The sequence below is a fragment of the Symphodus melops genome, assembly GCF_947650265.1.
Source record: "Symphodus melops genome assembly, chromosome: 21".
Classification (NCBI taxonomy): Eukaryota; Metazoa; Chordata; class Actinopteri; order Labriformes; family Labridae; genus Symphodus; species Symphodus melops.
This window is the reverse complement of record NC_136711.1, coordinates 17,788,123-17,801,082: the sequence shown is the minus strand read 5'-3', so window position 1 is coordinate 17,801,082 and position 12,960 is coordinate 17,788,123. Positions and strand designations below refer to the sequence as shown.

At 43.7% G+C, this 12,960-nt stretch overlaps 1 protein-coding gene across 3 annotated transcripts in view; it reads left to right on the top strand.

Annotated features, from left to right (window-relative positions):
• wnk4a (WNK lysine deficient protein kinase 4a) overlaps window positions 1–12,960 on the top strand; it is a 45,435-nt gene that overhangs the window by 24,547 nt on the left and 7,928 nt on the right. For 2 of the 3 annotated variants that reach the window (XM_079334011.1, XM_079334010.1), the window contains exons 7-15: window positions 580–799; window positions 2,241–2,580; window positions 3,324–3,472; window positions 4,594–4,667; window positions 5,926–6,061; window positions 6,557–6,673; window positions 9,106–9,279; window positions 11,542–11,596; window positions 11,852–11,983. In XM_079334011.1, the coding sequence (XP_079190137.1) occupies window positions 580–799; window positions 2,241–2,580; window positions 3,324–3,472; window positions 4,594–4,667; window positions 5,926–6,061; window positions 6,557–6,673; window positions 9,106–9,279; window positions 11,542–11,596; window positions 11,852–11,983 (1,397 nt within the window). The remainder of the gene's footprint in view (window positions 1–579; window positions 800–2,240; window positions 2,581–3,323; window positions 3,473–4,593; window positions 4,668–5,925; window positions 6,062–6,556; window positions 6,674–9,105; window positions 9,280–11,541; window positions 11,597–11,851; window positions 11,984–12,960) is intronic. The other variant, XM_079334012.1, reaches the window with a different exon arrangement.

Sequence of the window (12,960 nt, the reverse complement as noted above, 5' to 3'; positions counted from 1 at the left end):
TTTTTATGTAGATGAAACAAACATACTCTTTGTTTTCACACTTCTTAAGGACTAAACAGACAAGCGTCGCTTTGTCTCAGGCATCTCTGGATGTCTCTCAAGAAAAAATCCAAGGTTCTGCTCGAGCGTAAATATGATCTGTCCTAAGCAGTACGGACCTTAAACAACATATTTCACTTTATTTGCACAATCAGAGAGCTGCTGCAAACTGCACAGCTTTATTTACTGAATTCGGTTAATTTAATTTGTGTTTTTGAACCGAAAAAGCTTCACAAACACTTGTTTGGATTAGGTTGAACGGATGTGATTATGCACAACGTGCTGTTGTAGGTGTGCCTGTAAATATGACAAAAAAGATCAACGTGACGTTATCAAAAGCACATGTCAGTCCGGCTTTTTGTTGCTCTGTGGTTCTGTTGTTTGTAAGCAGAATCAGAACCTTCAGCAGGTTTCAAATTCGAAGTAATCTGTGTAATAAATTCTGAATGAAGACAGATTGAATGCAGAACACAATGTGCTTTACAGACGACAAAAACAGACTTGGTTTAATAGCGTCTAAAGCAGATGACTGATTTTCAGGTACACCATCCAGGACCTCCTGGACCACCCCTTCTTCCAAGAGAATAACGGCGTGCACGTGGAGCTGGCGGAGGAGGACGACATGGTGAAGTCGGGCCTGAAGCTGTGGCTGCGCATGGACGACACCAAAAACCTGCACGGGAAGTACAAGGACAACAACGCCATCGAGTTCCTGTTTGAGCTCTACAAAGACGTGCCCGAGGAGGTGTCTCAGGAGATGGTAGGCCCACACGTGAAGATACACGCTTTCACATTATGCACATCTGCACATGCCTGCTTGTTCTTTAGCCTGTCAAAGGGGAGGGAGCCTAAGCTTCAGGCGGCAAGACAACGTGACATAAAAATGACCCTGTGGAAGTCCAAGGTAGCAGACTAATCTGCAGAGTCCGACGCTTTAATCACGCAGTATTTGCCTGGACACGTTGGACAAATTCACAGTATTAACGATTGGCTGGAGAAGAAAATACGTGCAGGAAGATCACAGCTGTCACTCAGCGATCACTTCATACAAACCGTATGAATTCTCCTGACTTTATCTTGCTGCGGTTTAAACATGAATTAAATTTCTTGCAGGAAATTGTACGAGGTGGAAAAAGTGTGGAGTAAAGTCAGAGTGAAAAATGTGTGCAGATGCTTTCACAAACGGAGCTCGCCATGAAAGATCAGGAGATTTGTGCACGTGTGGAAAAAAACACAGTTTTAGCTGCCATTAGTGAGAACATTGAGAAATTGCTCTCGACATCAGCCCGTCCTGCATGGCTCTCTGTGTCATGATCTTGATTCATGATGATCATTCATTTTTATGGGTTTCCTGAGGAAAGCCTGCCTGGATATGGAGTTAACACCAATGCTCTTAGTGTGGCACCTAGAAAAAAAGGAAAGGGAACAAGGTTTGATGAAAGGTATCAAATAAGGAGGCTGACATTATAAGTGATCAAAACAATCTCTCTTTGTTATGTGTCTATTGAGCCTTGACCCCGGACGGTGAACGCAGACTCACTAATGCAGCGAGCATCATTACGCCTCATTTTACTGTTCTGTTTCTGTTATGGCCTGTGAGGAGAACGCCTCGCCGAGTGTGTCAAGGGCACGGCTCAACATTTAATCATCGGGCTTTGGAAATGTGAGAGCGTGTCTCAGGAAGCAGCATGGGTCACGTCTTTAATAATATAATGGCTCTCTTGCTTGTTACGAAACAGGCCCTCATGTCCTCCACAGCCCGCTCCGTAGAGGTCACTTTTAATGAAAATGAAAGCCACAATTCCTTACTTGTTTATCTCTTTGTGGTAGTTTTCATCAAGATCAAATTTGGTATCAGCGGGGGACATCAGGTTTTGCCAATCCGCTGTAATCTGACTACGTGTTGAGAGGCGGGCTGGGACTGAGTGTCCCACTTTTCTGTGCTGGGTGTCACAAGAGGCTTCCCGAGGCGAGGAGAAGAATGCGTTCATATCACATATATATTCTTCAGGTTGTCAAATCCCATGTTGGCATTAAAGCTTCGTTATGTCAGAGGATTGCTTATGTCACAGCGTGCACCAGCAGGTGAGGGAGTGCGAAGGACCTGCGTCGATTGTCTGCATATTCCACATCATGGAGCATGAAGTGTACACGCATGTTTATGTTGTGCCCTGACAGTCGCTCTGTGTTTTTCTGCACAGGTCGTGCTCGGGTTTGTGTGCGAGGCAGACTTCAAGCTCGTGGCCAAGGCCATACGGGACAGGGTGACCGCCATCAAGAGGCAGCGGGAGAAGAGGAAGAAGAAGCGGGAGCAAGAAGCCATAGAAGAAGAAATCGAGCTCCAGACGTCGTCGGCTAAAGTCAGCGATGTTCCTGCAGCAGAGTCTCCCATCCCGGCCTTCACGCCTCCGACGCCCCTCCTGTCCCCCGTCACCAGCTCTGTGGACTCTGGGGTCAGCTCCAACTATCCTGCAGAGCCAGAAGAGCCCGAGGCGGACCAGCACTTCCACATCCGCCACAACAGCTTGTCCTCTGCTAACTGTGAGCTGCCGAATGTAACGCCACACAACATGAAAAGCTTATTGCTTATTTGCAACCTTTAGGCCCATAACAAAAAAAACAACAACATTTCAACCACTTGGTTAATAAAACAACTATTAGCACAAATGACCCTTAAAATAAACTTCAAACAGATTATTAATTTTAAATTTCTGTGACTAACTTTCTTTTGTTGAGTTTGGCGCCCCCTGTGGAGAAAGCGGTTTATGTCGTTTCTCCGCTGATCTTGTCCTGTAAGGTTTCCAGTTTCTTGACGAAGAATTAATTTCCCTTAAAGCTTAACTTATAAGACCCCAGAATTTGTTTCTGTTTTCTTTTCATAAACATCTCATCATAAACACACAAGAAGATAATATAACTGCACAGGAAGCTGCTCAGACTTCAGAGCAGAGAGGCTTAAAGCGAAATGTGAACCTGTAGATAACTAAATTATTCAGCCTGTGTAAGTCTCGTGGTGTGTACACGTTACATAATGAACATCTCCTTATTTATCATCTGAAATAACAGCCTAAAGAATTCCACTTTAAGTGGTCTTTACTCATAATTCAGCCTTTCTTGTGTCACCAGAGCGATAATCCACAGCTTGTTTTGAGTATGTGGTCGTGTGTGGTGGGTCTCAGTTGGGGTCTCTCTGTGCGTGTGCGTGTGTGTAGTACTGTTTGTGTCAGTCAGTCAGGCTACAGTCGGTCACATGCTCATAGTTTTTTTATCCTTTGTTTAAACAGCTGACTGCGAGACGGACGGCTATCAGAGCTCCTCTGGGCTTCAGGATCCGCTGGAGGCCGGCAGCTTCAACTCGCCCGTGACCCCTCCCACCAAGCACGACTCCCCTGCTGCTAACGGCCTCCCCATCCCGGCCCTACGCTTTCCCTCGGTGAGTGGCCTTGAACGAGGAGCGCAGGGAGGCGGGAAGAGAGCGACTTTATGAGACCTGCTACATTGACATAACTGGCTCTAATACACAGTTGGCAGCGAGAGAGAGTTATATAAACAATATATAGGAACAGCTGGCTATCTTAGCATGCTTTTATGGCTTGTTAGCACTGAAAACAAAAAAGATCAAACACATGTTCCTGCTGTCTAATGTTCACTCACATGATGACAGATTGGTAACAAGATATCTTAAATAAGACAATGTTAATAGGGTGCCAGGTAGCCTCGCGGTTATGTTGCGCGCACCATGTACAGAGGCTGTATTCCTCATCACACGTCATCCCGCCCCCCACTCTCTCCTCCATACATTTCCTACCTCTCTTCAGCTGCCCTCCTGTATCTAATAAAGGCAAAAAAAAAGCTCCTAAAAAATCTGAAAGATTAAGATAAAGAAAACATGTTCCAACCCCTGTTGAGATTTACACATCAAAAGTCAAGAATAGCCTGCTACTTTGAAAAAACAGGAGGGATTTCCCTACACTGACTTTAGGAGACAGACATCGACATTAGAAATTTGGTAAAAACATTAAAACTTGCTCTTTCTTTGATTTCCCCTGTTCATTTGGCAGGGACAGATGCAGTTTACTTTGAGAACTGAACAACAATGCACTGCACCACAGCGTGTATGCTAATGCTAGCAAGCTAATGCTATTTCCCATGTATGTCCCTGAATAGTTCTTACATATAAAATACATCTCAAATGCGTACCTTATAAAAAAACTAAATAAGTGGAGAGATTTATTTACTGAAGCAAGACGATTAAAATACGTAATACAGTTGACCTAAGCCCGGGAGTGTTGGCGCCCTAATTCGTGGTAGCCTTTTAAATACTTTCACTTCAAACTCAAAATGTCAACCGAAACAAATCGCCAGATCCAGGGGTTTCATGGCTTATGCAAAAGTGAAGCTGCATTAAGAAAAAAGGGACTTTTTGCATGTAAAAGTCATCGTGGTGTAAGTGTTTCCTGGCTGCTATCTTTTACTGCAGACTTTAAAGGCAGCGAATCAATGGAAGTCTTTATACACGTTTACATTACCATATCCTTCCTTCTTTATTCACAGAGTATTGCTGTTTCCAACAACATTGAACGGGGAAATTCAGGGTCCCCGAGCGGCTTCAACTCCCCCGTGGACAGGTAATGAATCTTTTTTTTTTTTTTCACACCCAAGGGAACAAAGACGGTCGATAGCCCCGTCTTTATTTAAGTCTGAACTGAAAATCCATGTGAAGCGTCAGGTCTTCCCTCTCTGACTCCTCCCCCTTCTTCCTCCCTCACATCTGTTTGGCTGTCACAACAAGCCCGAGGCGATCGACAGACTCGTCTGTGTTTTTATTGCAGTGAAAGAGAGTGGACCCCCTCGCAGGCTTCTCTGTGACGGGGGTCTCTCATGTTGTGTCGGAGGCCCCGTTTTCCATGTTTTCCATGTTGGTGGGATTTTGGGAGGAACAGATTTATACGTTGGGTGTAGGGGGGGCCGACGAGGGATGATAGAAAAAGTTGAATAACAAGGGTTGTTATCTGGGCTTTATCGTCTGTCTTCATTGTTCAAATGTTATTGTTGACATGTTCAAACTGAGAAGTGATTCTGACGCACACGAATGTCTCTGTTTCTTTTCATCCTATATTTAAAATATGCCTCCTTAGGATGAGTGTTGCTCTGTCAATATTAACTTAAAGCACATTTTCAATAGAGTGAGGGGCAGAAATAGGATTCCCTCTACATTATCTAAGAACATGTTGGATTACTCATGAGCAGATATCTCATTGCTCAACATGTGCTTCGCTTGCGAAACCAACTTCGAATGTTTCGTCTGCTTTGGTCTCATTTCCGTGTACGCTGAGTTTAACGACCTGAAACAATCTTTATTGTAAACTGAAGTCACTCCATGAGTTTGAGTTTTTTCTAAAGCGAGACAAACGTTCCTGCTGTCCAGCGTTCCTGTAAATGCAGCCTGTAAATGTTTGCAGCGTGCGGACGGAGGGGAGTCTGTGACCACAGGCCCAGGAGACGCAATTAGCCGAACCAAAAGCTTTTTATAAAACACGCTGAATGTTCTCCGCTTCTCAGAAACCTAAAACCCAATCATTGTATAAATACGACACATCACATGGACGTACTGCTTTCTGTGGATGAAGACCAGCTTCGTATATAGACTCTGAATGGGCCTCTGTAAGCTGTGTTGGTCAACTCAGCTGCGAGACATGACAGTTTATTATCTTTACCTGTGATGTATGGAAAATCAGCCATCATGGAAAATGTTTGATTCCTTCCGTTCTTCTGTTAAATGTGTCACTTTGAAATCACTGCATTAAAAAAAATGTTTGATGTTTGTTTGATGTTTTTTTTAGGCCGTCTTTTCTGAACCTCAAGCACGCTTTGTTTTCTTTGCAGCTATGCCTCCGATGTGACTTCAAGTTTGAGTGACGGCTACGAGGGCCTATCGGAGAGGAGCGAGAAAACAGCTGCCAGACGAACAGCTGCGAAGCTGTTCAGGAGGAGGGCTCGGTCGAGGCTCCACATCACAGGGGTAAAATAAATCAAAAAGTTTTGTGTCGTTACAACACTGCAAGCTGCTTCGAGCACATCATAAACAAATAAATCAAAACAGCTGGGTTTCGTCAAATGATTGATTTCTTGGCCGTCTTTTATTTATGATTGAGTAATAAAGCTGCACCCTGATTACACATCGCTCTCTCTGTATCCGTGCTGTCCTTTCCCCTGGCCAACCACAGATCATTTCTCATCTGATCTGGACACTCCGAAGTCTTTCGGCGCGGATGTTTGCACTGGAAGCAGAGACAAACAGATCATGCTTAACCACATGTGGCGCAAACACTGCATTGAACAATAACACAGAAGAAGACACAGCTTTTTAACAGTAGACTCACACAAGCTTCATGTTTGCTGGCAAACAAAAAAAAAAACCCTGCGTTGTCCGTCCTGTGTTTGACTTTTGCTCGGTGGTTCAGAAGGTAAACAGACACCTGTCATCGCGCCTCATTCATCCCGTCTGTCTCTGCAGCTCTCTGATAAAGTGGACCGTGTGGTGGAGTGTCAGCTGCAGACGCACAATGACAAGATGGTGACCTTCAAGTTTGACCTGGATGGTGATAACCCTGAAGACATCGCTGCTGTCATGGTGAGTCATTACTTGGTACAAAGACACCATCCTGACAATGATCAACTGGTACAACATTGAAGTGTGGACATAAAACCCTTCCATTGTGCTTGCACAGTTATTGGCTTTAGCTCTGAGTGGGATTGATTTTTTGTTCAATGAAATTGGCTGAGCACCAAGTAAACATGGATCAGACCTTGGTTTAGGATTCTCATCTGGAATAATTGACATTTTTTTTAACTGTAAAGGAAGTGCTGGTATAGTCACATCTTATTATTTTGTAAAAATAATCTGTAAGGGACGGCAACAAAACTCAAAGTGAAGTTGAAGAGGACAGCCCTTCACCAATAGTCGAGTCTTTCATCGTTCAGCCACAACGTTGCAATCAGGTATTATTGATGTAATGTGAAAAGATCCAGTTCAAACTTTTAGGGCTTCTTCCTCAACCCGTGCGTGACATTTCCACCAAGTTTCATCTAATTTGGTCCACTTGTGATTAAGCTCTCCTGCAGACAAACAAACTGCACCTCCCTGGTGAAGGTAAAAGAAATGTTCGAATGGGCTCCAAGATTTAAAATAAACCTTTGTAATGTTATTGAGACATTATTACAAGGAGAGAAAAACCTCCAAGTCAGGAAACTGAAGGAGCAAGAATATGTCTTAAAACGTTTTTTTTAGTTAATTTTAAGTTGACAGAGAAGACGTCCTGTGTCCATCTTTGGCTTTGGCTCTGGTTATTTGGTCTTCTCTTCATGTTGTGACCCCCACCGATTGGTTCAGTCCTGACATATTCACGCCCTACAGACAAACAGAAAACACTTCACTCAATCATTTAAAGATGCAAAGCATGTCACCGTGATTTTAGGAACATGTTTACGTACAAAAACAAACCAAATATATCCTCCCAGGGGTAAACAATGTAAGCTAATCAGTCCTCTTCAGAGACTGGACCTTCTTGCACATTGAAAGATTTGTTCAGAATTGAAAAAAAAAAAAAAAAAAGTGATCTCATCCTGTCAGCTGATAAGATAGCTCTATCTGAGCTCAGCGTCCTCATGACTCAGTCTTCTTCCAGTTAGCAGCAGCCTTTTGTTTGATCATCCTGAATCTGCATGATAATATATCTAACTTCCAGAGAAGTGAGTGACGCAGGTAATCAGCCTATCCTGCTCTTCTTGTCTTTACCAGAGCACAGAGGTGGTGCAGATACACGTACACTGTTTGATGAGGCACTGTGTGCTATTTTCCTGCTCTTAAAGCACAGTGGGTTTTTTGTTTACACCGTATGTTCAGAGCGTGGGGCAAATCGCATCTAAACAGCCCCCCCCCCGGGTTCTTAGAGCGAGGTTGAAAATGAGCTGAATTATGCCGCACTGACAGGAAACGGTCACCACGCCTCAAGCCACAATTACCAACAACATTCAGAACGGCATGAATATGCAAAACTCACGAGCTGCTTCTGTACACTTCTCTACTGTGGATCTGAAAGACAAGATTTATGTTCTTTTTCCTAAGAATAAGCGTCGGCTGAGGATGGGTGGGTGTCTGTTTGGGTTGTGGGTTAGATTTCATCGATGGGCACACCAGTTGAAAACAAGTACTGTCAGAAAACAAATATTTTCCATCAGTCTTATCCGCCCCTCTTCTACAGAGAGCATTGTCCTCGTTATAGTAGCTGCAGGATTTGGTGCCATGTCATCCTCATCTCTCTCTCTCTCTCTCTCTCTCTCTCTCTCTCTCTCTCTCTCTCTCTCTCTCTCTCTCTCTCTCTCTCTCTCTCTCTCTCTCTCTCTCTCTCTCTCTCTCTCTCTCTCTCTCTCTCTCTCTCTCTCTCTTCAGCTGGCCTGTGAAATACAGAAAAAAAAGATACTCTACTTTTGTTAGTCAGCATGATTAACTTAAACTTGATCAGTTTAATTACTATAGTTATAGGTTTCAGAATTAGAAGTATGTGAACACAAACAAGGGGCGTGACTCTGGTCTTACATTAATATCAACGTCCAGACGAACAAATGTCCTATGATCATACCACACTAAAAAATAAGGACAAGTTAGACACTCAACACTAGTACATACTGTACAGGCCGATGGATACAAACATGTTTTAACCACTTTTAATTCATAAAACACAACAATAAAACTAGAAAGGAGACAATAGACTATAGTGCAGAGTTACTGAGACAAATAATGTTCGGGATCAGGTTGTTCCATCTATTCATCCACAAGGGGTGGGGTAGTGTTTGCAGCAAATTTATGGCAGGCTGTCAAATAGTCAAAACCCCAAATGTCAACCAAAGCAAACTGCAATTATACAATCTGAGACATCTTATAATAAATAAAATCAATTTCTTTAAAGTCATGGTTTGTCATCTAAAAGGGTTGTCACATTGTGGCATTGCTTCTTTTACTTCCTGTCGCTAATTTCCTCCTTTTTTTTTTTCTTCGTCTCCAAGGTGCACAATGAGTTCATCCTGCCGTCGGAGAAGGAGGGCTTCATCCATCGAATGGGCGACATCATCAAACGGGCCAAGTCGCTGATGGCCAAAGAGCAGCCGGTCCACCCGGGCGGGCAGCGACACCCCCAGCCCGCTTTCCACAACGGTGTGAACTCTTTGTCTTCTTCACAGGTCAGTAAGATGCCTGCGTCTCTTCTCATCGTCACGCTCGTATTGTAAGCTGAGAACAAAGGATGTAACTTAGCTTTTATGTTCGTGTCTGATCATCATAAATTACAGCAGCTCTAGTGTGTCTACTATCTAAGCCAGAACTATAAATCTGTTTGAAATGGAAAGCTGTACAGTCGAGCTTCCTCCAATGGAAATAAAAACCTCAGTGGAGTGCTTTCCACGTCGTCCACATCCCTGAAAGACAGAAGGTTAAGTGTTCCTGTGCCACCTGAGGTAGTGCTTTCATTTAGAACATTATGTTGCTAAAAGCACTAATGTCATAAAGTCCCTGTGATTTGTGGAGACATACTCTCATATGCCTCCTTTCTTATTCACATGTATTTGTTCCAAGTCCTTAACACAATAATGAACTTTCCAGTATCTGTGCCCACAATGAGCGGAGAAAATAATTACATGTTTGGATTCACGATGCCGCTCTGAAGAAACTGTAAAGTGAAGTCTTCCAGGAGGTGTTAGAAGCAGCGTCACGTACACGATATGAGCTCTGAGTTTGTCCGCTTTAAGAGGAAGAAGTTCTGCCAGCATATGTTCCACACTGAACAAAACCTCCTTGTGCCCACTAAAAGATGCTCAGAAATGATTGGGACAACAAAAAAAAAAAGAACAAATCGCTGCTTCATGTAAACAAAAGGATGACACCAGGCCTCCCTGAACCACACATCTCTCCTGGCTTCACTCCAGCGCCCGATGGAAGCAAGTCAGGCATCAACTCCCACAAAACCATTATGGCTGCTCTTCCCAGCACTGCACAGACCAAGCTAGTTAAGCGAAGAAGCAAACCCATAAACCCCCCGAGACTCATCTGTTTACCATTATTTTTGCCTGATATCACTCAGAGGTTGGGCACTTCTCAGAGAGACTGAGTGTATAAACATGGCTCGAGTCCCTGTGAAGAGCCATGTTTGCTTTTGACTAAACCACTTAAAAAAATCGAGCTAATATGTAGCCATGTTAGCTGTAAATCTGTAATTAGATAGATGCACTAAATTCCAACAACAACCAATAAATATAATGTTTTGACCTGTATAATGTTTGTCAGTATTTTTACAATGCTCAGATGTGCAAAACTATCAAGAAAAAGTTTGGGGTTTTTTTTGCAGGATGATTCGACAGTTTGTCCTGCTTATAGCACTAGAATAAAGTCAGGGTATGAAAACCATCATAATTTGATGTAAACAAATCACAAATATGGAATTGACTAGAGCCAACAACAATCCTGATTTACATCCATAGTCTCCTGGCAGGGAAAGGAAACAAAGGATACTTTGCTATTTACGTCAATACGTTAAAAAAGGAGGAAGATCTACCCTGTTCTATTTGGTTCATCATCTCGGGACCATGAATGTAGGCACAACATTTAATTGCAATCTCTATAAAAGCTGTTTCAAACATTTACAATCTTCCCCTCGGTCAGACTGACTTCCCTGAAGAGAAATAAACCTGCAAAGAAGACTTCCCAGTTTCTTTGCCTCACACTGTTTTGCAGATGGAGTGAGATTACAGCAACTACTTGCGACAGTTATGAGTTTAAATGGCTTTCTGTAAAATGGACAAAGACATAATAATAGCCATATTAACTGGTCAATAACTTTGGATTTATTGTGGAACCACTTCTTCATAAATCTGCAGTACATTTTTTATAGCTGTGTTAGTCTTAAATTTATTGTCCACTTAATACACAATTTACTACACTGACTAGAAATCCTCGTATACCTGAGGTCAAGCTTCAGGGTCGCCCTCATCCAATGTTATAGCTCGCTGCAATGGGTTACTAGAGAAGATGTAACACGTCCTCTGAGTCCTTTTCTTTCTACTTTACAAACAGAAACATAAAGGTACTTCAACGTCAACGAAACGTTCCTCTCTTTCCTCCCACCAAGCGCTGCTCATCACACTTGTAATGTATTTTTGATCTGCCGCCGGGAGCTCTGCTTGTCAACAGGCAAGGCAGCCAACTGTTTTTGGGCCCCAGACCAGTAAGAGGGGCCCCAATGGGATCACACACTTTGGACCAAAATGTGCAAATTTTGCAATGACAGTAGAAAACCTCCCTAAGGGGGGGGGGCCCCTATCTGAAAGCGCTCACTTTTTTTACCCTGTCGAGCGCCGGTGGGAGGGCCCCCTGAAATAACGTTTAGCTCGGGCACCAACCGACCTTAAAATCACTTTAACTCAAACACACGCTCTCTCTCTCTCTTGCAGCCCAATCTGCACAGTAACACCCTGCCTCGAACCAACTCCTCCTCATCACTACCGGGTAAGTCTCACATCTGATGAACTTAATTCGCCCATTAGAGGGATATTTTTTACTTGAGAAGATTGAACATGATGTGATTAAGTGAATGAGTGGCCCCTTGTGAACGTTTTAGACTCACAAAGTAACATTTAGTGTGTGCCAGTTGCATTAAAAACATTTATTCTCACATTAACCTTCCTCTGTCTGTTACATCTTTGTTTGCCCCCGATCATTGCATGTGTGTATTGACATCTGTGCATGTGTGTCTTGTCATAGACTTTGGAGCTCTTAACCCAAACGTAGCTGCACGTGGCTCCCCCCATTTGCCCAATGGAGACGTCTTCGCTGCAGACATGACTTCACCTGGGCGACCTCTATTACGCTCACAGTCTTTCCACAACACCCCAGGTAAAAAGCCCCCCCTGCCCTCTCCTCCTGATCCCTACGCAAAGAGGCACAGCATTGTTTACTGTTTCAGCTTGGTGAAAAATTGTTACAGACCACTGGCAAAGAATAAGTCAGAGCAAAGCTCAGCTACCTCATAAACTCCCACCCCTCCTCTTCTCAAGGCCCGTTCTCGGTATTGTTCAGACATTCGCATGGCGCCATTCGCCATCCCACACCTCAAAGCCTTCATCTGTCTCTGCTCCGGAGCAGGGCCTCTTGGGTAATTACCTCACCTGAAGGCTGCGTTCGAGCTTTTAGGGAGCTGTGAATGCTGTCACTGTAATACGTGAGCTGTTCTGCAGTTCTGCGATAGGCGGCAACATCTGTTTGCCAGAACAAACTTCTCCAGAATTTCCGAGAAAGCATCCCACCCCCTTAAAAGTCCCCCCCGCCCCCCCACAGAGGGAGCATTTGAAGTCAATTTAAGACCACGTGTATCTTCTGAATGCCCTTTGTTCCAGCCTCTTCAGCCATCTGAACATCCTCATCCCCTCTTGTCTTGTGTCCCTCACTGCTGGAAGTCCACTACATGGTCGCTTTCGCAATGCCTCGTGGCCACCTGCCCTCCACACGGACTCTTTCCAAACCTATGTTTCCGTCAGCATGGAAAAACTAGAGCCTGTTACGCATCATCAGCATTAGGAGGTGTGGTTTTTTTAACTGTGGAGCCATTGTTGAGGTAAATGTCAAATCAATGGATGTGGATAGGACATTGGCATCCTCAACTTCTTTTCCCCAAAGGACTTGTGAAGCAATCCGAACTGCTTTAATCTCTCAATCAATCCCCAAACATTGTGGAAACACACACGTGCGTTCCATTTAAAATCCTCATACACGGTTATACAAAACATCCGCAGTCGCTCCAATGCTGCTGAATCCCGCACAACCATTCAAGCCATGTGTGCAACAGTTTGAATGCAATTACTTCTGAAAACAAA